At 45.0% G+C, this 25,674-nt stretch overlaps 1 protein-coding gene across 6 annotated transcripts in view; it reads left to right on the top strand.

Annotated features, from left to right (window-relative positions):
- The window catches only part of ATP9B (ATPase phospholipid transporting 9B (putative)), a 230,402-nt gene that overhangs the window by 52,000 nt on the left and 152,728 nt on the right, over nt 1–25,674 (top strand). For 5 of the 6 annotated variants that reach the window (XM_047696257.1, XM_047696254.1, XM_047696256.1 and 2 more), the window contains 2 exons: nt 9,392–9,450; nt 19,706–19,757. In XM_047696257.1, coding sequence (XP_047552213.1) covers nt 9,392–9,450; nt 19,706–19,757 — 111 coding nt within the window. The remainder of the gene's footprint in view (nt 1–9,391; nt 9,451–19,705; nt 19,758–25,674) is intronic. The other variant, XM_047696259.1, reaches the window with a different exon arrangement.

Raw genomic sequence — 25,674 nt, 5'->3', positions numbered from 1 at the left:
CTTAGCCCCTGATGGACAGCTTCTGAGTCAGAGTCTAGGGGGAGAGTATGACATTGTTGGCAGCTTTTACAAAAGTCCCTGATGAGGACTTTGAATTGTGGGACCATTCTGTGTTCGGAGGAGGTGTCTGAGCCGCACACTTGGCTGCAGTCACTGCTTTGGCTGGCCCGCAGGGCGGCTCCCAGCGGTTGCTGAGTGCCCGGTGTGTGAGGCGCAGTGGTGGCGCCTCAGGAGTCAACCGTGAGCACGTCCTGGACTTGCTTTCTGAAGAGTTCATGCGGCATTCCAGCAGGCAGTCTGGGGCTTTGTCTTCATCCGCCACCAGGTCTCAGCAGGACACCACCATGTCACCCACTGTTGGTGTGTGCTCAGAGTCACGCCTGAAGCTGACGTGGGACGCAAGAGTCAGACACGGTCTGTGCTGCGTATCCCTCGTGCAGCTGCTGATGGCCGCAGTCGGTCTCAGCTGTTTCGTGTCACAGGGGGCATGTTGTTGTCGAACGTGCTTTCTAGTGCCCAGACGTAGGAGAGAGGGAAGTCTGTTGCCTTTGAACATTGTGTACATCATGTGTATATGCGTGCATGTGTGTGTGAGAGGAGGAGCATTTACATATTTACATACTGCTTGTGTCCCGGTGTCCTTGCCAGAGAGGAGCTCTGTCCACAGAAGGAGACCGTGTTCTCCATCCCCATCTGTTTTAGCATCTTTGATCCTTACTGTTGACACTCTCGTCACCTACCTGTTTCAGTTCTTAACTACCTTTTTCCCATAAAACATCATGAATTATCTTAACTAAATTCTGTCACCACTTAATGAAACTGGACCGCAGATATTCCTTGAAAAATCAAGGAATCTTAAAATCCCTCTTTACTGCCTTTTACACTCCGTGGGCGTTGGGCACCTTCCCAGGGAAACCCTAACACGTAACTGGTGTCATGAGGTCCTACATTTTCCACTTGGTAAGAAGGATTTCCTTTTGTGATGGTCATGTCTTCAGATAGTTGGGTTTTTAAGAAAAAGTTTCCTCCAACGTTAACTGAATTTTCCCGTCGGAAATTGCTTAGGAACCGACGAACTCAGAAGTCCTCCCGGGGGCTGGCCGCCGTGCAGTCCGCAGGGAAGCGCCGGTGACTCTGCTTCTCTTAGCGTGTGTTTGCACCACTCGGTGGTCCACGCTGGTGACGCTGCAGCTGAGGGAGAACCGGGGACACCGGAAGTCCTTCCTGTGTGTTTCCGTTTGCGGTCAGCGCGCTCCCGTCTTCACACGTTTGTCGCGGGGTCTCTTTTCCGGTCTGTGGCCCGGGCAGCGTTTGGAGAGCGTCGCCCGAGGATCGTTCGTGTGCGCCGTCCCACGGGTGTCGTGTCAGGGTGGTTCTCGGTCTGGAACGTGTCGGGCCAGGCACAGTGGAGAGTCGTGACGTCTGTGCCGTTCTCGGTGGCCATGCGGCGTAGACGCGACGCCGCGCGCCGGGTGTGACCGTCATCAGCCTCCTCCCCGGTCTTTTCCCCCAGGTGCCCCGAGAGGATCCACACGAGCGCAGCTCTTCAGGGCGCTCTCGCGCCTGGTGCTCCCGCCGTCTGGGGACGGGCCGCGCGCGGGCGGTGGGGCGCGCCGGCCTGCTCGCAGGGGGGCGGCGACGGCTCCGTGTGCAGGTGGCTGCGCCGGTGGCCCTCGTGCCTCCGCGCCGGGCGCTTCTCGCGACCGCCGCTAACTGCTGGGTTCTCGCCAGTCACGGGGGCGGCTCGTGGCGGGAGCTCGGCCGGTAGGTGAGCGGGAGCGCGAGCTTCCGGGCCGGACGCGAGGGGTTTGAAGCCGGATCCCGTCAGCCCGCTGCCCGGTGACGAGGGGCTGCCCGCGCCGCCCCCCCCCCCCGCGCCCCCGCCGCCCTTGCCCGTCTGCGGACGCGCTTCGACTTGGCCGCGTTCTCGGGGACCGCGCGCTCGCGGGCTGTGCGGCCGCTTAGTTTTCAACACTCGCTGCCCGCTCCGATGTTCGAGCAAAGCTCATTCGTCGTCTTTCCCTGTTCGGGATTTCTCAAGAGAACTTTATCCTGTGACAGATGTTCTTGCCTTGTTTGACTCATCTTTGCGATCTTGTTCTTTCAAACGTCGCTGTGCTTTTCACGCATCAAGTCTGATCTTTTCCTCTGCGGTGTTTACTTCAGTCTCGGCAGGTCCCTGCCGGCCCGATGTTCGGTGCGTGTTACGCGTCCCCCGGCGCCTGGTCCTTGTGCGCAGCGCGGCTCTCGGCCCGCCTGTGGTTGCGCGCGTCGGGCGCGCGTCGGGGTGCGTCGGGGTGCGCGTCGGGCGCGCGCTGTGCGGCGAAGGGATCTGCCCCCCCGCCCCCCAAAGCTCCGTCAGTTCCTTGAACACCTGTTACTAAGGCGACGAAAGTTCTTTCCTCAGAGCTCTGAGCGTCCGGGCGCTGTCTTTCGCGCTCTCTGCTCCGCTGACTGCACGTTCCCGTGCGGCTCCACGCCGGCTGTGGACCGGGTCCTTTTTAGCACGTGCTGGTGTCTTGGAAAATCTTTCCCTCGTTCCCTCGTTCCCTGCCTTCCTCCATCGGTTGTTTTTTTGTTTTTTCATTTTTTTCTTATGTTCCCTGAGAAACCCGAAACGCTGTCAGTATAAGGCCACTGGGAGAATGTCTTTCTGCTCGAGCCTCACGGTCAGGCCCGTGGGTGCCTGTCATCTTCGTCTGTGACCTCTCCCTGCTTCCTGCGCGGTCGCTGTCGCCTCCGCCCGCGGGAGTCCGCGAGCAGTGGCCAAGGGCCGTGGGGTCGTCGCGGTCTAAGGAAATGACAGACGAGGGACAGTTTTGAATCATCTGTAGGTCAGAGCTCTCGGTAATAATGTCACATGCTGACCCATGTAGGGCCGTGGGATTCTTGTACCCTACAGGGCCAGGAAGGACGAAGGCTTTCTCAGAAAGCTGCTGGTTTTCGTGACCAGGCGTCTGGGACGTGCTGGCAGCCGCTCGTATTCTCACATCTGGTGGAGCGTGACGGTTCTTTCCGCCGCAGAGCACGAAGCGCAGACAGCAGCGGCCCGGCCAGGACTTGGACATGTCCTTTCAGCCGCGCGACCACAAAGATTCTCGTTTGTATCTGTCAGTTGATAAAGTATTTACCATTGAGGTACTGTTTCTTAAACCCTTGTCCTTTTCTGTAAGGGTTTTAGTTAACAGGGAATTGCCGTCGGTGCGTCCGTCGGTCCTTAGGTCCGCATATCGCTTCAGGCCAGAGAAGCGCGCGCGGCCGGGCTCTGCGGTGGGTGCGGCCGGGCTCTTCGGGCGCCGCTGGACGCCGCTGCCAGTTACGTGGGTGCCAGACACTGGCTTAGCGGATGACACCGTGTCGGAGGGGAAGAGGTTGCCTGATGTAACGGATCCAGTGCATAAGATTACGTGCTTTAAGTATTTCTTACCACAGCATATAGTACTTCATTATTTCCTTTTTCTTTCTAAAGCTGTCTCATTTTTTTTTACGCCCAGAATCAAATCAAAGATTTGTGTTTAACTCGAGCATCTTACTTTTTTTATTGCTAAAGATACTTTTCAAAACTACTCTGATTATTGCTAGTGAATGTTTAAGAGTAAAAATTGATTACTTCCAGCAAGATGCCTTATAACCCTCACCCCGAAACAGCAGTAGTTCCTTTCTCCCGTTTCCCAGGCTGTGACGACGAATCACGCGTCGCTGCGTTTGACCTCGCTCTCCACGTTACGTCAGCTCCCTGCAGTGTCGGTTTGCCGCCCGTTTCGTTCCCACTTCTGTCCCCAGCCTTTGTCGGGGGAGGGATAGCATGTACCTCCCTCCGCCACCCGCCTTCAGCAGAAGTCAGAATGGGCTTCCCAGCCGGAGCAGAGCCCTGGCCTGTGTGCTCCAGGACGGGCTTCACGGGGCCTGTCTTTGTTTCCGTCACTTCCCGGGGACAGCATCGGGCTGTGAAGCTGCCCTTCGTTGTCGTGAGACTTTGTCTGTTTGGATTCGTTCCGTTGCCTTTTCCGCTTCATCTCTGGCCCTCAGGTTCCTTCACTGCCTCCGGCTTCCACTGCGGACCGCCCTGGTGTGCCTTCGGGACCTCATTGAGTGCATTCTTCCTCGGCAGCCCTGTCACCGGCTGGTGCTTTTTCAGCCGGGGCCTGGGGCCGCTTCAGCTGGTGCAGGGCACCCTTCCGTCTCTCCCTCCTGCACCTGACTCCAGCTCTTTCTCAGCTGCTGGTTCCTTGGTCTGACACCGCAGCGTGTTCCCAGCCCCCTTTGATGTTCGAGTCGATGAAGTCTCATTTGTCAGTTTTTTTCCTTTGTGATTGTGCTCTTGCTTTCCTGTCGAAGAGCTCTTGGCCTAACTTGTGCTCCCAAAGATTTTCTGCTATGTTTCTCCTCTGTGTCTTCTTCTAGAAGTTCTTTGGTATTAGGGTTTGCGTGTATATCCATTTTGAGTGAAGTTTTGTACCAGTACCAGGTGTGCATATATGTACTTTTTTGGCATGTGGATATCCAGATGCGTCTGGCACCATGTTCTGGAAAAGTGATCTTTTTCGCATGGCATTATGTTACACTTTCGTCAAAAACCAGTTGTCTTTTGGGCTCCTGGGTGGCTCAGTCACTTAAGCGTCTTCCTTAGACTCAGGTCATGATCTCAGGGTCCTGGGATCGAGTCCTGCATCGGGCTCCCTGCTTCTCCCTCTCCCTCTACTGCTCCCCCTGCTTGTGCTCTCTCTCTGTCTCTCAGATAATTAAATAAAATCTTTTAGAAGAAAATCAGTTGTCTTTTATGTGTTGGTTTAGTTCTGGACTTTCTACTCCACTTACCTGTTTGTCTGTCTTTATGCTAATACCATTCTTTTTAAATTACTGTTTCTTTATAATAATTCTTAAAATCAGGTAGTGTTTTCCCTTCAACTTGTTTCTCATTTTCAGGGTCTGGTCTAGGACCTGTGTATTTTGATAGGACTTTTAGAATTAGCTTGTCATTTTCTGTAAAAGTGTCTGCTTGGGATTTTGATTGGGATTGCACTGAACCTAGAGAATTAACATCTTACTAATACTAAACCTTCTGACCCATGAATGAGATAGATCTTTCCCTTTATTTAAGTCTTAAAATTTCTCTCAGTAGTATTTATTTTCAGAGCATAGGTCTCTTTTAAAATATGATTTTCCTATATATGTAAATAAATGTATTAATTGCATTTCCCAGCTACCCACTTTGCTTCATAATCCATGTTAAATTAGGCTTCTACCTCACAGCCAGGCTTGCTGGTCCCACCCGAACAGCAGAGACCAGCTGAGCAGCCTGCTGGTATGGTGTGCAGTGGTCCGCCCAGGAAACTGCGTGTGTCATCTGCTGGTGACCTCCTAGGGTGCACTTACATGTGATCAATTCCTTTTTTAAAAAGCTGGTTAATTGGGGCGCCTGGGTGGCTCAGTGGGTTAAAGCCTCTGCTTTCGGCTCAGGTCATGATCCCAGGGTCCTGTGATCGAACCCCGCATCAGGCTCTCTGCTCAGGAGAGAGCCTGCTTCCTCTTCTCAGCCTGCTGCTCTGCCTACTTGTGATCTTTGTCTGTCAAATAAATAAAATCTTAAAAAAAATAAAAGTTGCTTAATTATCTCACACTCATTACCTGTGTATGTTTTGTTGGAAAAGAAGTAATTAATACATTGTCATCCTTTGTGGGTGTCTGTGCCTGGTTCAGGGTGGCTTATACAGCTGCTTTCCCGTTAGTCCATAATGACATTGGACCTGTTCAACTGAGTAAGAATAGGTTGGTCATGAGCATCTCTTGTTTGAAATGGGGTCAGTTTGTTCGATGCATTTGCGAAGAACAAACTCAATGTCATAGAAGTATATTTCACTTATGCTTTGAAGCTGTCACAGTGTCTGGGCTTAGTACACGCAGTGGTGTTTGTCTGTTCGTCCCAGATAAGCACATTGTAGAGAGGAGCGCGTGCATACCGCTGGTGCTCATGTGGGGCCCTGGAGGCTTTGGGAGGCTGTTTGCTTGGAACTAAGGAGAGCTGTGAAGGGAGGGCTCCCAGTCAAAAGAAATAGCAAGTACAGAGAACTTGGGCCCCAGAGAATTGTAGGACACCGTACTGAAAGCGTATGTAGACCGTTTGAAACCCAGAAAATTAATTTGAGATTAGTCTTGAAAGACATGTGTATACTGATATAAATCTGAATTATCTTCTAAGTAATTGTCAAATAATGGAGATTTTTTGGATGGAGGTAAACCTGATCCTTAGTTTTGTCAGCCAGTTCGTTTGCAGTCCATATTGAATTAGGGAGTTGATAGTAACAGAGGCCAGTTTGTAGAATATTATCTTTATTCAGGTAAAAAATGAGTAGCACTGGGATTGGTGGGCAGGTCTATGTTTAAGAAGCTTTGGAGTAAGAATAAGTAGTCCTTTGAGTTACTTTGTGATCTTTCAAAGGAGTGTGTGAAACTTGGTTCATGCCACAAGCCGGCGGAATGCTTTGCTTCTGTGAGAAACATGGAAGCTGCTGCGCTTTGGAGGCAGGAACACTGTTCCCTGGAGGAGGGCTTAATGGAAAGATTTCATGGCAGTAGCTAAGAGAGAGGGAAAGATGGCTCGTAACCTTACTTGGTAACATTCACTGTTAACCATTTCATCAGAAAGGAAAGGCCAGAGCTTATACTCGAGATAAATTGAATACAGTGTTTTTTTTTTTTTTTTAAAGATTTTATTTATTTATTTGACAGAGATCACAAATAGGCAGAGAGGCAGGCGGAGAGAGAGGGGAAAGCAGGCTCCCCGCTGAGCAGAGAACCCGATGTGGGGCTCAATCCCAGGACCCTGAGATCATGACCTGAGCCGAAGGCAGAGGCTTAACCCACTGAGCCATCCAGGCGCCCCTCGAATACAATGTTTTTAAGAACAACTGTCCTTAGGTCTAAGTGCTGCCTATACATTGTTACTGTATTTAGAACTTGCTTCTTTCAAGTATAGCTCTGAAATTATTAAGTTTTAAACGCCCATTTCAAAAACACTGCGTTGTTGGTGGCTCTTTTGGGATGTGATAGCAGGTGGCAGTTTTGTCTTTTCTTTGTGCTCTGACGTGTAAAATCTAGGGATTTTCTTTTGTTAACAGTCTCCCAATGTCCTTAACCCAACCACCCTCTCCCTCCCCCACAGCAACGCTCAGTTTGTTTTGTGAGATTAAGAGTCACTTATGGTTTGTCTCCCTCCCAATCCCATCTTGTTTCATTTACTCTTCTCCTACCCCCAAACTCCCCATGTTGCATCTCCTCTCCCTCATATCAGGGAGATCATATGATAGTTGTCTTTCTCCGATTGACTTATTTCGCTAAGCATGATACCCTCTAGTTCCATCCACGTCGTCGCAAATGGCAAGATTTCATTTCTTTTGATGGCTGCATAGTATTCCATTGTGTATATATACCACATCTTCTTTATCCATTCGTCTGTAGATGGACATCTACGTTCTTTCCATAGTTTGGCTATTGTAGACATTGCTGCTAATTCGGGTGCACGTGCCCCTTCGGATCACTACGTTTGTATCTTTAGGGTAAATACCCAGTAGTGCGAATGCCTGGGTCGTAAGGTAGCCCTGTTTTCAACTTTTTGAGGAACTTCCATGCTGTTTTCCAGTGGTTGCCCCATGTGCTATGGTGAGTGCTGTGAAGTGTGTAAACCTGGAGATTCACAGGCCTGTACCCCTGGGGCTAATAATACATTATATGTTAATTTTAAAAAATTAAAAAATAAATAAATAAATAACTCTTGGCTGTAGAAATAGGCCTAAGGAGCTGGGGGGGATGGTGAAGTGGTCCCTCAACTCTGTTAGTAGTATATTACTAAGGTCAGCTGTCAGCTCAGTTCAAAAAGGGTGGCCAGTAATCAGTCCGTTCATGTGGGTATGAGCTGTTCACATTGGGCCCAGAGGGTCATGGTGCTGGGCTGTCACTGGTGGCGGGAGTTGGGGAGGATGCCTGGGGAGCAAGCAGTGTTCCTACAGCTTCTCTGTCTAATGCCCGGACTGCTCTTGAAGGAAGAGAAGTTGGTGAGTTCATGTGACCAAGGCTGTAAAGGAAGTACAAGGAGTCCCCACACAGATTAATTCAAATTGTTAGAGAACCAAGAGCCATTAAGCAATTTGACCAATTCTTCACAATTTAGAAATGTGTACTTTGAGCAGGCATATGAGACAGATTGCCATACTGATTTAACATGGCAGCCTTCTCCTCTTTTGTTCATATTCTTAGCGTGAGAACTTTCTGCGCTGTTTTACCGTTACCTGTCTTCCTTAAACATGTCATTGTAAGTAAGTCTCTGCCTCTCCTTTTTGAATGGGTCCATTACAGAGAATACAGAAGAGCAGAAGGAAGGAAAAGTGGATTGGATAGTAGGAGAGAAAATAAAATTAAGTTGATAAGGCAGGAATCTGTAGAGTAACACTCAGGGAATGTGAGATCAGTGAGGAGCTTTGCTCACTGATAATGTGACGTGAACTTCCCTTTTGTTCTGTTAGGTTTCAGAGTAAATTGAATGGAAAGACAGTCTTTTCCCCTGTTAAAAGAGCCACAAAAAGGTAAAAAGAGATCCACAAGGCTATTGCCAGTTCTAAAAGGGAGATTTGTGGGGTCGGGGCAGGGCTCAGAGTCCCAGGGAGAGAGAGAACTTAAGTAAGTTTTGTTACTTACGTAGGACGGGGTCTCAAATTATGTGTATCACAGTTCATCCACCTGTATGCTGTTAACGCTAGGTAGCGTTTATCTGTTTAGTTTTATAGATGATTGTTGTACTAGATACTATAGAGAGTATGTAGATATAGAGGTATTATATAGATAATCTAAGAGTTTTCCACCGCATCATGTGGAAGAGTCACTTCTCCAGGAAGCTTTCGGCCCTGCCCACAGCAGTGACCAGCCTGAGCCATCCGCAGCGTTGCCGGCACACGGTGACTTTGTGTGTCACGTCCTTTACTTCTGCAGCCATGTGTCAGTTGGTGCCGTTCGCAGCATTAATGCCAGGGGCTTACGTCTTCATGTTATTCACTCATTACATCATCTTTAAGTGCCGTTTCTGGCCGTCGTTGCCGGACCCAGACCTGAAGGAACGGCGGATCTGGAAGAACCTTCTGGTGGGGCTCCCGGACCCCACGTCTTCTACGGGGCAGTGAACTCCTTGTACTTGGAGCTGACTAAGAGGGGTTAAGTTTTAGTGACTGTGTGTATGTGAAATAAATTTATTTTGAAAGTTTAAGTACAGATCAATTCCTAGTGTTCCCCCCACCGTCCCCGAAAGTTATTTCTTAAGTGTCACTTAAAAGTCAATTGAAACTTTAACTCTGCTGTGTTACTGCCTCCTCGAGTTGATTATACTTCTTCTTTTTTTTTTAAGGTAAAGTGCAAGTTAAGAGTTCAGACATACAAGTTGGAGACCTCATCATAGTGGAAAAGGTTGATGCATTTTTAATATATTTTAGACCTAAGTGTGATTAACATTTAGCCTGATTGCAATAACTTTGAATCCGAAGGAAATTGTTTGAGACGGTTATTTTAAATCTTAACTTCTTTGTATAAGATAAAATATACATGAAGAAAAATCTAGATTTTTCTGTAGTCTGTTTTACTTTAGTACATCTCAGTGTGTGCAGGTGAAATTGTATTTTGTCTAAAATAAGACGTGTTAACTGCTTAATATTGCTATCAGAATAATTTCATTTGACTGAAGATTTATGATTAGCTAGAACCTATTTAGAATATTAGAATATGTTTCATTTTCTAAGACCTTTATCTCTTTATCGCACAGATACGCTATACATAGTAATTGGGTATTATTCTTGGGATGTAGAAACTTCAAAAAGGAAAGGTCCGTGGAAGTAAGAGACTATTAGAAAAAGCTTATTAGGTCATTGTAGGAAAAGGCCAAAAAGAAAACCCCTCAGTGTCAGACTCGGACGTTGCTGGGTGCCCTGGGGGGGCGTCTGGGTGGGCTGCCTGCTGCGGTGGGCGAGCTGCTGCACGCACTGACCGCCCTGAGAACTGGGATGATGGACAGCCTCTGTTTTTTCTTTCTCTTTTTTCCTTTTTTTCTGTTTTTAAGGCTCTAGAACAACTTTAAAAAAAAAGCGAAAGAAAGAAACTCTTGTTTGAGAAGTTGTAACAGTCCCTCGGTGCCATCTGGCACACAGGCCAGGCAGCCAGCCTGAGCCGCCTCGTGGAGATGTTTGGTACAGGGTCTCTCTCCTCAGGACTGAAGTGGGCTTTGTGTTGCCGCAGTAACCTGTGTGCTGAGAATGTTTTGGGTATGTGTGTTTGATTTTACAAAATGGGACAAATTGATCATAATGATTTGCAGCTCATTTTATAGCGTTAGGTGATGTGGACACTAAGTTACGAGCTTTTGATCCGTGGTTAGCTTCTCAGGTGGGGTCTGTTCTGCGGTGGTTGTATATGCCCGGGAGCGCCCTCACGCGTCCGTCTCTTGAGTGTTTCTGGAAGGTCGTGTTGACCAGAGAGACCATCGAGCCGCATGGAGTCAGACCCCACTGGTTAGCGCATCCCAGCTTCTCTGGTCAGGAATTGGGCATAGATTGGTGTGGGTCCTGGCTGCCGCTCCCTCTCAGGGCTGTGGTCAGCCGGTGGCCCTCACCTCCAGCTCACTTGGGTTGTCGGCAGGTCCAGGGCCTCAGTTCCATGAGCTTTTAGCTGGAGGCGTCCCTCATTCCTGTCCACGGTAGGGAGGCAGGGGGCCCTCCCCAGGGCAGGTCCCAGTGGCCTGCCAGGAGAAGGTGGGAATGCCGGCAGCATGGACTCGCGGGCTGGGACCTGGTGTTAGCAGTGACACCCACCACCTCTTACTTCCCCTGGAAGAGGCGTTCTGGTGTTGATGGTGGGGTTTGGAGACCAGACAGAGTCTCTCGTTGCGGATCAGGGAGTGCTGTTCGGCCTTCTCACTCGTCCGTCTCATTTCCTTTGCTCTCCTGCTTACGCACGTTCTCCTTCCCTCTGCTGCCTGGTTGATAGAGTGGTGTGCCCTTCAGTCCTCCCGTTTTTACTGAGTCACACAGGAGCTCTTCTTGGCCATGTTGTAGGAGCTCCTCTCTCCAGTCCTATGGACCGATGTGAAAGAAAGACTTCTGTCCTACGTCTGGGCATTCTCCTTGAGCTTCCCTCTGGCCTCCCAGGTGTGCCGTCCACCTGGGAGAGGTCGATGAGTCACGTGGGCCCTTGTAGACATCCGCATAAACGTTTTACTTGAACGTGGTGGTAGCTGTGTGTCTGTCTGTCACTTCGTGCTCCATGGGTAGCACAGTGTGAATAGGCCTCCCACACGGGATCAGTACCATGTACGAGCGAGTGTGCGGTCCCTGCCCGGCCCTGACGCTGACGGATTTGGTAGCAGAGCTAGAGGAAGGACTTCTAAAATATTTTCACTAACCTTTAGGAAATGTTGTTGGACACTAAAAGATAGGCGCGGCCCCTGTACCTGCTTTAGTTTTTTTATATTTCCAGTTTTACACTCATTTTCATATAAAAATTTTCCACATATTTTGGTTACCTAAGAAACATAAATATTTAGGAATCTGAGATATAATGTCTAGTAATTAATATAAAAAGTGACATATTTTTAGTAGTGGATTAATATTTGTTGAACCAATTTTGTGGTTTTTGTAGTGATACGAGTTACTGACTGACCTAACCGTCATAATGAAAGAGCAGAGATATGGTAGCAAATGGCTTTGTCCTTTTCCTTTTTAATTAAGGATCCAGGCAACACTTACCACTAACCAGAAAAGCAATTTCTCTGTTACTTGACCATACTGCTACTCAGAAATTAATGTTTGGATATTTCCAAGGTGGACTTTATGTTGGAGAGTAGCCCTTCTAATTCTGTATCTGACTGTGAAGTTGAAATCAGTGTACTGATCGTCACTGTATGGGTATTTAAAATGTGCTGACCAAATCCAGACCAGTATTTGGGTGTTGAGGGTGCCATACAGCTCACAGGAGGACAGCAGCCCGGGACAGTAGGAGAGAGCAAATGTGGGCTTCATGTTAGATGGATCTGGGTTTAAACTCCTCGTTGTCCACCCTCACGCTCTCCCTAGGAGAAGCAGATCTTTGACATGCACTTGGAACGTGGTAGACGAGAACCACGCAGGGTCAAGATTAGATCATGCGTGCAGGGTGAGGAAGGAAAACTGAAGATTGTTTCCTGGCGTAACAGGGAGCCCTCCTAAGACATACTAAAATTTTAGACGAACATGTCAACCTAAATATTATTACTTGAGGAATGTGTCAAGTAGGGTGACTATTTGGAACTGGAGACTAAGAAGTTGAAGGTTGCCCAGTCACTGATTGTCCAGGTCCTGACATCAGCTCTGAAGTCCGGGTGTCTGAGGAGGATCCCGAGGACACACATCAGAGCAGGATCGAAGGTGACGCGGGAGAGTCCTCCTTCATTTCTCAGCCTGAACATCTTTTTTAACAGCTGAATTCGAAAGACAGTTTCTTTATCCTGTTTTTTGAGGTAATGCAATTTAGTAAATATTTTAAACAATTTAATGAGTAAGTATTACCACGTATATTTCAATACCCAGAACAAACACTACAAAAAATGCAGAGAAATACAGTCTGAGGTACTAAGACGGACCCCTGGAAAGGGTTCAGGTAAAATGCAAGAAAGCAGGAAGTTTGAAACTGAAGAATGACTACCACAGGAAACCAATAGAAAACAAATAATAAAATGCAGACTTAGACTCTGATGTGTCATGTATACTCTAATTAATCTCGTGATGAAGAGTCTAGATGTACCAACCCTGAGGTAGGCAGAGTGGATAAGGAAGCGAGACCCAGCCATTCACAGGGAATTCAAATCCAGTGACACAGGTAGGATGAAAGAAAGTAACAGGATGGAAAAGTTACACCACAAAAAATTGATCAGAAGTAGGAGGACCTATATTAATATCCAGTGACATAGGGCTCAGAGTAAAGAAAACAACTAGAGAGAAAGAGGCACATCTCATAATGATAATTAGGGTTACACATCAGGAAGACAAAATAACCATAAATTTGCACTCACCGGGTAACGGAATCACAAAATTCACAAAATCAAAAACTCCTGGAGCTGAACGAAAGAAATAGACAAATCCACAGCAATGAATGAGAACTTCAGCCCCAGTCTCTGAGCATCGGATAGAAATGCTGGGCAGGAACTCAACCGTGGCACAGAAGATCGGCCCTGAATCAGCCAGCAAGAGCTGACCGACACGCACAGGCCACCCTCCCAAACAGGGGAAGAGCACACATTTATTTCAAGTGTCCATAGAACGTGCACCAAGATAAAGCATATCCATAAAACAAACCTCAAAGTTTTGACAATAATTTGAATTTTACAGTGGTTTGTTTCATCACAGTAGAGTCAAACTAGGAATTAATAACAGCACAAAAACAGGAGAACTCTAAAATATGTGAAAAGTAAGCAGTGTACTCTAGTTACGGAATAAGTATCTAGGAGACAAAATAGAACTGCACGAAAATGAATACACGTACAGCAGTGCGGACAGGGAGTTCCGTAGCAGTTAGTGCCAGCATTCCCAAGAAGAAAAGATCTCAAGTTAATAGTCTGACTTCCTAGCTCAGGAAACTAGAAGACGACCAGAACTAAACCAGTGCATGCAGCAGGAAGGAAATAAGAAATATCACGGGAGATCAATGATAACTGAAAATAGGAAGACAGGATAGTAAACCAGTGAGAGCAAAAGCAATCAGCCACCTCAGGAATGACAGAGGGGACGTTACTGCTGGTCCGGAGCCATTGAAAGGGTCACTGCAGATTGATGCCCCCAGTAAACGCTGCAGTAGCTTTCCTCCAGGCGACACACCGGCTTCGACGAGGCGGATCCATTCTTCCCACACCACAAACTATGCACACTCGGTCAGAATGAAACACATCATGGGAATGGGTCTACAAACAGTAAGGAAATGGAATTCGCTATTTAAAGTCTCCAAGAAGGAAGTATCTAGATCCAGATGTTTTTATTGAGGAATTCTTTTGAGACTTTTAAAGAAGACTTAGCATCATTTTTATACAGTAGTTTCCAGAAAATGGTTGAGGAGGGAACGCTGTGCAGCTTGTGTTAGGAGTCCAGTCGCCATCCTCATACCAGCACAAGAGAAAGCACAAGAGAAAACAAATATCCCTTGTGAATACAGACACGAAAATTCTTTAAGGAAATAACTGCTGGTTGATAACAGCAATACATATAGAAAATTCTACATCATGAAGAAATGGAACTTATTCCAGATGCTTAAGGCCAGTTCAGCATTCTAAAATCGCCCCGTGTAACCCACTCTGAACAGGCTAAAAGAAAATTGTATGATCGTGTCCACATGTGACTACATCCAACACCCATTCATAATAAAAATTCTCCACAGTTTGGAGTAGGTGGTAGTTACCTTAATTATATTTAAAAGGCATCTGTAAAAACATAGCCAACATCATACTAAATGGTGAGATTCTGAGTGCCTCTCCTTTGAGATTGGGAGTAAGTCAAGGATGTCTGTTGTGTCTGCTGTTACCACTCGTACTTAGCTAACATTACCAGCTACATAGAATAAGGCAAGTAAAGGAAATTAAAGGAATTCGGATCGGAAAGGAAGAAATAAAAATGTCCCCATTTGCAGACAACATGATTGTGTGTATAGACAACCCCAAGGAACCGATGAAAACCCTGGAACTAATGGTAAGGAGTAGGTTCAGCAAAGTGGCAAATTGTAAGACACCACTTAGATACCAGTCCCATTTCCAACATGTGGAAACGGAAATTAGAAATGAAGTCCTCCTGTAGTCACTACTATGAAAACAAAATCTTAGGTATGCTGAAGATAACAGTGGGTTCATGAAAGTAATCGAAGACACTCTAGTCTTGGATTGGAAAATTCCAGTTTTCCTAAAACTGAATATAGGTTTACTACAATTAACATTAAAATCTCAGCGAGGTTTTGTTTTTTGCTTTTATTTTTTTAGACAAAATAAGCTTATTCTAAAACTAAATTGTCAAGGCTAAAATGGCTAAAACAGCCTTGACAAGGAGAGAAAAGGGAGAAGGATCACTTCCTGATGTTAAGGCACACTACCTCACTGTGTTTATCAACACTGTGTGTTAAGAGGGGTAGAAACAGATCAGTGGAACATTGTGGAGAACCCAGAAATAGACACACCCAGATGCTCAAGTGATTTTTGACAAAGTGCAAAAGCAGTTAAAATGGAGAAGGGTTCACTTTTTCAGCAAATGAGGCTGGAGCTAGTGGACATCCATGGGTTAAGAACATGAACCCAATTTAAATGTACGCTTTCTATAGATACTAAATCAGAATGGATGATGGAGTTTTTCTCTGACTGATTTATTGCACATGGCACGACACCCCCTGGCTCCATCCACGTTGTTGCAGACGGCAAGATTTCATTCTTCCTGATGGCTGTGTACACACACACACACACACACACCCTGTATGGTTATTCACCAGACCACGGACATCTAGGCTCTCCGAGAAGGACAAACACCATGTGATCTCACTCGCGTGGCATTGAAGAAACAGATGAACATATGGGAAGGGGGGAAGGAAGAAAAGGAGATGGGAAACAGGCCTTAAGTGACTCTTTTTTTTTTTTTAAGATTTTATTTATTTATTTATTAGGAGTGAGCACAAGGAGGACTGAGGGAGAGGGAGAAGCAGACTCGCTCCTGAGCAAGGAGCCCGATGTAGGGCTCAGTCCTAGGCCCCTGGGATTGTGACCTGAGCCAAAGGCAGACGCTTCACTGACTGAGCCACCTGGGTGCCCACCATATGTGACTCTTAATAATAAAGAACAAACTAAAGGTCCATGGAGGGAGGTGGGTGGTGGGTGGGCTAGGTAGGGGATGGGCATTAAGGAGGCACTTGCGATGAGCACTGTGTGTTGAGTGTTAGTGATAAATAGCCGAATTCTGTTCCTGAAGCCAATATTGTACTATATGTTAACTGACAAAATTTAAGAAAAAGTAGATCATGGATTCAAGTGAAGATTGTGAAAGCTTAAAACTTAGGAAAAAAATGTAGGAGAAAATAATCAGAAAATCTAGGGCAGGAAAATTGTTCCTAAACACCAAAAGCACAATGCATGAAAGAAAAAAAACCTGATAATTGCATCTCATTAAAAGAAAAAAGACTTGTGCTTATGAAAGATACGATGAAAACACGGGCTATAAACCATGTAGCGGACAAAGATTTTTATATCTGGAATATGTACAAACTGAACAGAGAGGAAAAATCAAATTAGAAAATGAACGGAAGATGGAAGAGACATTTCTCCAAAGATGATTACAGACGGAGAATAAACACACGAGAAGATGTTCCATGTCATTAGTGCTCCGTGAACGCAGACTGAAGCGTGACGTGCAGTGCACAAGGAGCAGAGGGGCTGCAGTGAAGACTGGTGACAGTGCCACATGCTGTCACTGATGTGAGGGAGGTGGGTCGGTCGTGTGTTTTAGTGGGAGCGTCAACGGTGACACTTACTCTGGAAGATCATTGGATCGTCTCCTGAAAAATTAAATATGCAGTTATTGTATGACCCACCAGTGGAACTCTTGGATCTTTTATCACAAAAAATATTAATACAAGTTTAGACAAAAGCCTATATGTGAGCGCTTACTGCCTGGGTTGTTCGTACTAGCCCTGTGCCAGACACCAACCAGATACCCTGAACGGGTGGGAGTCCGAGACGTAGTTGCACAGCACCCCGGGGTGTAGCATGTTCAAGAAGCACAGGGGTCTGCCGCTGTGTGGCTTGCTGTCCGGAGGGGAGGGAAAAATAAAAAGCATCCAGTGATTGAAGTTACCTAGTTTAAACAGACTAGATGAGTGCTTCACAGGATAAAATGGGAAGGGAATAAAGAGTAATGGTCTGAAAGTGAAATTAAGAAAAAAAATTCTATTACGATAGCATTAGAAGGAATAAAATACTTACAAATAAAATTACTGTTAAGAATAAGCAACAGAGGGCACTCGGGTGGCTCATTTGGTTGGGCGACCACCTTCAGTTCAAGTCCTGATCCTGGAGTCACAGGACTGAGTCCCGCATCGGGCTCCCTGCTCAGCAGGGGGTCTGCTGCTGATCCCTCTGACCCTCCCCGCTCACGCTCACTCACTCATTCTCTCTCTTTCAAATAAATGAATAAAATCTTAAAAAAAAAAAACCAAAACAGTCTATAGGCCTTTATGTACTCTGCCTGGGAATTTCCTATTATTTAAATGTTACAAGTAGTTTCTTCCCTGGTGTGCTATGTTGAAGAGAGATTGTTAATTTTGATGAAGTCTACCTTATTAGTCTTTTCATTTATGGTTAGTTGGGGATTTTTGTTTTGTTTTTTAAGTTTTTGTTTGTGGAGAAGGAGGAGTCTTGTTAGGTTTGGTGGGGAAGAAATCCTTCCCTACCAAAATGTTATGAAAATATTCTATAGTATCTTTTAGGGCTTTTAGTTTTGATTTTGAAATTTAGAAGCAGAATTTCTTTGGAACAGATTCTCATGTTTTGATTGATAGTATTGATTGCCTCCTGTCATCTCATGTAGATATCTAAGTTTCCTGGTACTGTTCATTGCAAAGACCGCGATTTCCTCATCGCTCTGCACTAGCACCCTTCCTCGTTAATCTGGTGTCCATTTTTGGATGGCCTCCCTTCTGGAGTCTCTGAGATCGCATTGGTATAAGTACCTATTTTAGTAGAATACCATCTTGCCTTAATTGCTCTGTTTTAATATTTCAATTTTGTTACATTATAGACTCAACCTTCCGTGTTTCTCACATTTGTCTTGTTCATTCTTGGCCTTTACATTTTCCTCTAAATATTAGGAATACCTGGTCAGTTCCTCCCAAAATACATGTTAAGATTTTGATTGGGTTTGTGTTAAAAATATAGATCAATTGATAGGCATGTGACATCTTTGCGTTCTGATTTTGGAAAATGATGTGTTCTGTGCTTTCGGTTTTATGTAATGTCTTTCAGTAATGCTTGTTAGTTTTCTTTTAGAGAACTTGACTTCCTCGTCTTATTAGTTATAGTCTGATCTCAGTTTTCTTATCGCTGGAATGAGCATATCTAAAAAATACTTTATTGCTGTTTATTACTTGTGTTTATGTACTTGTTTTCTGGGCCATTAATTTTTTTTTAAGTTTTATTTATTTATTTGAGAGAGAGAGGGTATGAGAAGGGGGAGCGTCAGAGGGAGAAGCACACGGCCTGCCGAGCAGGGAGCCTGATGCGGGACTCAGTGCTGGGACTCCAGGATCGTGACCAGAGCTGAAGGCAGTGGCTTAACCAACTGAGCCACCCTGGCGCCCCATTTTTTTTTTTATATTTGCTTACATCCTTGTACTTTCTTTGGGGTTCATTGGCTTTTCCCCTCTGCTTTCAAGGGGATATTTAGCTTGTGTTTTTGGCTTCCTTTATATATTGTACGCATTTAAGTACATACATTCTCCTCTTAACACTTGCCTTTGGCTTTGGCAGAATGGTTTCACACACTTTGCTGCATGAAATTGAGTTTTTGTTATTCCATTAAAAGCATTTTCTAATTTCCATTGGGATTTCTTTTTTTTTTTTTAAGATTTTATTTATTTATTTGACAGACAGAGATCACAAGTAGGCAGAGCAGCAGGCAGAGAGAGAGGGGGAAGCAGGCTCCCCGATGAGCAGAGAGCCCGATGCAGGACTCGATCCCAGGACCCTGAGATCGTGACCTGGGCTGAAGGCAGAGGCTTAACCCACTGAGCCACCCAGGTGCCCCTGGGGTTTCTTTTTTGACTGAAGAGTTCTTTAGATCTTAATAATTGACCCTTCTTCATTCATGTTAGAAAGAGGTAGCTTTATCCCACAACATCTCATTTTTACCTTTAACGACGTATGTTTGTTTGTTTTACTTGCTTACTGACAAGTAATCCGTTTCTTTACCGTGTGGGTCAATCTTTACTGAGGTCTTAAAACTGTATGCATACTTTATGAAATTGTGCGAAGTGTTCTTACTGTATATTTTTTCTTTAGTTTGATACAGCTTTTCCAGTTGACAAACTCACTAGTAATGGTTAAATGTATGAATAGCGAATACTTACATAAGTTTATATGCTATAAGTACCTTTGAGGTTTTGTTCTTTTCTGTCTTACGAGAGACTGTCTCTCAGGTTTGTTTGCTCAGTTGTACATTTATTCATTTAGTCAACATTTAGTAAGTGTTTTATTTATGATGTGTTCTGTTTTGTGTTAGGCTTTGGAAGAATCCTATTCTCACTTTCCAGGGCTATTTACTCTACTAGGGAGGACATAATTTTTTATAGGGCAAAAGCTGCTATATTGCATGTATGAGTTTAGTTAACAGAGAGGCCACAGAAAAGCCAATATTTAACATTTTTCAGAAATGGAGCAGTTTTCAAGTCATCACAGATGCTGTTTTCATGGTTTGTTAATGGGGGAAAGGATCGTTAAAAAGTCCAACTAAAAGATTAATTTAAATTAATTTTATAAATTATACAAATTATTGTTAATTGCGTCAGTATAAATTTTAATTATAACTTTTTTTAGTTTTTACTAGCTATTTCTACTTTGTAATGGAATGGTATTACTTTATAAATTTGCATATGGGTAATTAGTGTTTTATATTACTTTCTGCAGAATCAAAGAATTCCATCGGACATGGTATTTCTTAGGACATCAGAAAAAGCAGGTATTTTTATTTGTATTTAAATTGCTGGTCATTTAGTATTTTAATTTTCGCTTTGAAAGGTAAAAGTTAAATTTATTGTTATAAAAAGTTTTCTTCGAATGATAATACATTGAATTAATGCTAAATCACATTTAACTATGATATTTAATATGATCTTTACTGTATATGTTTGTTTTTAAAAATATAATCCTATCACAGCCTTTAAATCAAATGAGTGCTTTCATTGAAAGCTATATTGCTATCTAAGTAATTAAATGATGTTGCTTGAAATTTGATTGCTATTCTGTATTTGCAGTTTTATTAATTCAGCAAACGTTTATTTACTATACTGTGTGGCAGCCACAACTTGTCTGTCCCCTGGGACACAAAGGGAGCGAGACTGAGTTGTTCCCTTCAACGAGGTCATGATCAACTTATGTGTGGATATACAGCCATTGACAGTAATGCTCTGACTATACAGATAGTGTAAGTCACACAGACAGTGTGTAGGTGACTTGAAGTGGGCTTCACAGGGTAAATGGTATTTATATGACCTGGGCTCTCCCCAGTGAGAAGAGGTTTGGAAAGGGGAAATGAGACAGAAGTCTCATATCTAGGAGAAGAGCTGTGTGTTAGAAATCAGGAAACCCAAAATCTAGTCTGCTTTGGCCAATTCTTAATTATATGACGTAGACACATGGTCACACATTTTCTTAACGTCTAAAATAATGGAGAGGTTTATCAGGCAATGCCCAAGTTCCTTTTGCCTTGTGTTTCTGACTCTATTGAATAAATGGACAATACTTTTATGGAAAGCTCAACATGTTATTTTTTATTAGAAATTCAACATATGTATTATTACCTATAGTACGGTGAAAACTCTAGAAAGCACAAAGTTAAATTTTAAAGTTCTTAATTAATTTTCAGTTTTAAATAATCTCCTCACCCAGTATGGGGCTCGAACTCATGACCCTGAGATTGGGAGTTGCGTGCTCTTCCAGCTGAGCCATCCAGGCACTAGAGTTGTTAATTTAGTTTTTCTCCATGTGTAAACAGCATTTTTTTTAAAAGGGATATCCTGAGAAAGAAAATAAATGTTTTTTCACCAACTGTAGTTACGGTTATTTACATTGTCAGATGAGGCTGCGTTAGCAGGAGAAGAGTCCAGCGACCCCAGTACACCTGCTGGGTAGCGTGTTCCTCCGTGGGCAGCTTTGTCCGTCTGTGCAGCAGACTGGAGAGCTCCTCTTCAGTCCGTTTCGCTTTCTTCTCAGAAACACAGTGGACTCCCTTTCCTGTCCCGTGAGCTGGGCTGTGCCCTGAGGTCTGGCCAGGAGAGGCCAGCTGACCGCCTCCGGGCCTGGTCCGCAGCCGTCGACTCTGTCCTTCCCGGCGCCGGCGCGGCCTCCGGGACGAGGGTGATCTTCGAAGCCGTCTGATGAAGACTGCGGATTCCCGCACGGGTTCTTGACTGACTGTGTGGGACAGAGCTCTCTCCTCTTCCCTTGTAGCCGACTTGGAGAGAAGCGATGGAGTCCCAGACCTCGAGCGCTGGTCTCCCTGGGTGGCCCGTGTTCTGTCCCAGGGGCGGTGCAGCTCCAGCTCTCGCTCTCACTTGCTTGTGTAGAGCTTCAGGGCGCCCAGGCGTGAGACGGGAAGGCCTTTCAGGTTTTCCTGGGCGTGTGTGCAGCTCTGCACAGGCAAGCGGCTTTCCGACTCCCAGGAATGTGTTAGAAGTTTTCAGAGCCTCCTTCAAGTCTTCTAATTTTCCAGGTTTTCTTTAAGTTTTTTGTTTACCACAGTTTTATCACCAGCTGAGGTAGCTGTGGTGTTAAACAATTGCCACTGGTTGTTTTTTGACAAACAGTCCAAAGAAAACACTGTTATAATAAACCGGCTCTGGGTCAGGTCAAATTCAGGCAAAGCCGTACTTGGTCAGGTGATTACAGTTCTCTGGGCATGGATTTGGGAAACTCCAGGCCTGATTGTCCCGATCAGTGGTTGCTGGAATATCTGTTTTCTCAGCTACTGTGGAACCGAGGAGTAGGGAGAAGAGGATTTGGGAATGGGAGATGTCAGAACACCACACAGCTCACGCTCAGCTTGATTTAGCCGTGTTTCTCGAATAAATGCACCTGGGATTGTTGAAGGTGTTTGATTATTCTCCAGAGTTCTGAAAAAGCTGCTTTTGATTATTTTTACTGATGTTCTCTTTCTTATAGTTACGGAGAAATGGATTTTCGGGGATTTTTACATTTCCATCTCTGTTTACATCACCCACTTGTTTATGATGTTTGTCTTTGTTTCTAAAGGAATTCAGTATAATGAATAGCCGACATGTTTGCGTTTGAGAGCTGCTTTTGTATTACTTGCCCTCTTAATGACTGGTAGAAATATATATGAGATTAAGAATATTACCCTAGGGGCGCCTGGGTGGCTCAGTGGGTGAAGCCTCTCCCTTCAGCTCAGGTCATGATCTCAGGGTCCTGGGATCGAGCCCCACATCGGGCTCTCTGCTCAGCAGGGACCTGCTTCCCCCTCTCTCTCATCCTGCCTCTCTGCCTACTTGTTATCTCTGTCTGTCAAATAAATAAAATCTTTAAAAAAGAAAAAAAGAATATTATCCTAAATATGGAAATGGTTTTCAGATAATTAACTTAAAGGAAATAAGGTTTGGTTAGAAGACAAAAGATGAAGGAAATCCAGCACTTTAAAACTGGGAGATGATGAGAACTCTTCATTTTCTAGAGGAGTCTGAAGGCTGAACAACTTACGAAGGCCTTGTTGAAGGTCACGTGACTAACAGCAATTTTAGTTATCAGCCTCTGAGTAACTTACAGCAGCAGCACAGAGATAGAATATTAGAGCATTAGGCAAATGAGATACTCTGTATTATATTAGCTTTGGATCAATAACATTATACCTAACTGATGACTTTTAAAAAAAACATTTTCTTTGCCTCTAGTTTTCCCTTGGCTCTCATGTTATAGGGACGTGTTGTAGTGTAATGATACTTAATATTTTGGAGGTCCTAGATCTCTTCGAGAATCTTTTTTTAAAGTTCTTTGAAGAGATTTTTATTTATTTGACATAGAGAAAGCACAAGCCGGGGTGGGGGTAATGGAGAGGGAGAAGCAGGCTCCCCGCTGAGCAAGGATCCTGGTGGGGAACTTGATGCCAGGACCCTGGGACCATGACCTGAGCCAAGGCAGACGCTTAACTGACTGAGCCACCCAGGCGCCCCTGTCTTTGAGAATATTAAGAATTACCACCTTGTTCCCCAAAAAAGTGTATATAGTGGCATGTATGCTATATTATTGGATCTGACTTAAGACCTTACTGTAGTCTGTTTAAGCTTACAGTTTCTTATTTGTTTGCTTTTAAGATTTTATTTATTTACTTGACAGAGCATACAAGCAGGGGGAGCAGCAGAGGGAGAGGGAGAAGCAGGCTTCCTACCAAGCAGGGAGCCTGACTTGGGACTCGATCCCAGGATCGTGGGATCCTGACCTGAGCCGAAGGCAGATACTTGACTGACTGAACCACCCAGGTGCCCCTAAGCTTACAGTTCTGTTACATTTCTCAGTTTTATTATTTTTTTCTATCAAATTTAAATTGTTAAAATCATCACTGATTGTAGATATACAGATACTAAAATGTCAGATTGCTATTTCATGCTGTTTTCCCTCTTTTTCTAAAATTTACCAAATAGCTTCCCAGCTGGATAAAATGTGTGTCATAGTATTGCTTTAAATCAGGAATTCTTAGCTTTGGAAATTCTGTTTCTGCAACCTTAAGTGATTATTTTAAAATTTTTAATTGTCTCTTTTTCAAAAGTACACATATTTAGAATTTTTGTATATCAACTGACACTATTGATATTATCTTATTACTTTTCAGTTTCAGTTCAGAAGAATCTGATAGCGCATTGTCTGTTAAAAAAAAAATCTTGGGGTACTTGCGTGGCTCTGTCCTTAAGCCTCTGCCTTTGGCTCAGGTCATGGTCCCTGGGTCCTGGGATCGAGCCCCGCGTTGGGCTCTCTGCTCTACAGGGAGCCCGCTTCTCCCTCTCCTGCTCCCCCTGCTTGTGCTCCCTCTCTTGATGTATCTCTCTTGGTCAAAGAAATAAATAAAATCTTTAAAAAATAAAAGGTAAATAAAAATCTTCAAACCCTAGCCAGTATAAAAGTCTTAAATCTCTGTGGTGTTTCCGAGCTTGGACATTTGCAGTTCGGGGAGGCTCTGTGGTGCCACGTTGGCTGTGTGTGAACGTGGGGCCTTCTGCGGGGCTGGCATCCAGTTGTCCAGAATGCGGATGCAGTCGACGGGTCCGGGCTCGGAGGGCTTCGATTCCAATTAATCAGTTGCTTCATTGGTTTCTAAATTCAGATCAAATATCTCCTGAATGCACACAATCCTGTTAGTGGTATTAAGAGAAATTAATGCTTTAGAACTGATTTTCATCAATCTCTTATAAATGCCAATATCTTTTTCACTTGCCTCCTAAGTGATGACATTATAGTTGAAGTGTTTGGTACATAGTACAATGGCTCAGCTGTCACCTGTTAGTGGGGCAGGGGTAGGTAAATGACACTGTACTCACCCACATTCTCTCCCTGGTGCTATTCATCTTCCCAGCAGCTTAAAAATTTCATGCAGAGTCATTAAGTCATATAAATGATTTTGGAATCAAGTTTAATGGCGAACGATCTGGTATTACATATGCAAAGTCAATGTCTATTTTTCTTTTGCTGGGCACGTACTGTCCCCGTCTCTTCCAGAGCTATTGGACTTGTGCGCTGTTGCGGACGGTCTTCTAATACTATAGGAGAACTCGTCACGGCGTATGACAGGCTCCGGCGCTCAGCTGCGCTGTGTCCCATCCGTCACTTCAGCACCACTTGACGCAGCGCTCCTGTGTGACACGTGACCTAGTGGATCTTAATTTGATTATCATTAAACCTGTGCTTTCCTGTCAGCTCTTGTCAATTATACAAAATAAAATCAAGTATTCATATGTCTATAACGGGATATAAGCAGACGATTTAATAATTCAGTTTCGCCGAGCCTTCGCTGGCCTCCCGTGTGGCTGGCGCCTGCCGTGGCACGTCAGCAGGTCCAGTACGTTGGCTGTACTTCTGCTCTCGCCACAGTTCATGCTCTGTTTAAATCCGAGCAGTTACTGCGAGGTTAGCAGTGCTAGCTGTGCTCAAGGGTAAGTCCTAGATCTCTTGCCCCTGAATTTTTAAAACAGCGGAGCGAAGCAGGTCCTCTTTAAAGACAGCTGTATTGCTTCCAGTGCTCCGTGAGCTTCCAGAGCCCGGCATTGCTGTCACCGAGAAACGTGGGATGTTTGCAGTGTCAGAGGCTCCAGAGGTTCTCCCTTCTTCCTGCTTCCTGTGTTAGAAAGCAGACCTAGAGCAGAGCTGTTGGCACTGACGTGTCAAAGTACGTGTCAGACAGAATCTAGAATCCGGTCCTTGTGTGCTTGCTTCTGTATCAGAGCACGCACAGGCCCACACACGCACATACGTAAACATGCAGGTATTTAAGAGGAGTAAATTCAACTTGGAAAAACTGCTCAACTCTAAAATAACATCCACTGCAAGTTTTCTTGTACTCCTTGTTAGTGAAAGCAGTGTGTGGAACACTCTCCTTACGGTAGGTCTTCCGACCAGTAATGCACAACGGAGTGTCTTTACGTATTGAGCGAGGTCTCAGAGGACGTGGAATCAGACAGACGTCTCCTGAGTACTCTTGCCTCCATATGGTAGATGACTCAGAGTTGTCTCGCGGGGCTCTGGGAGGCTCCTAGAATCGTGCTGGCGGCACCGGTGCCTGCGGCACAGCACAGCTGCCAGGGTCGGAGACGTCCTTGGTGCAGGGCTCTCAGGGACACGTTGCAGGACCTGACCTTGATGGGTTGGGAGTGCATTGG

The sequence above is a fragment of the Lutra lutra genome, chromosome 12, assembly GCF_902655055.1.
Source record: "Lutra lutra chromosome 12, mLutLut1.2, whole genome shotgun sequence".
In the NCBI taxonomy this organism is placed as follows: Eukaryota; Metazoa; Chordata; class Mammalia; order Carnivora; family Mustelidae; genus Lutra; species Lutra lutra.
Note: the sequence above shows the minus strand (reverse complement) of the source record. Positions and strands in the feature narration are given on the sequence as shown.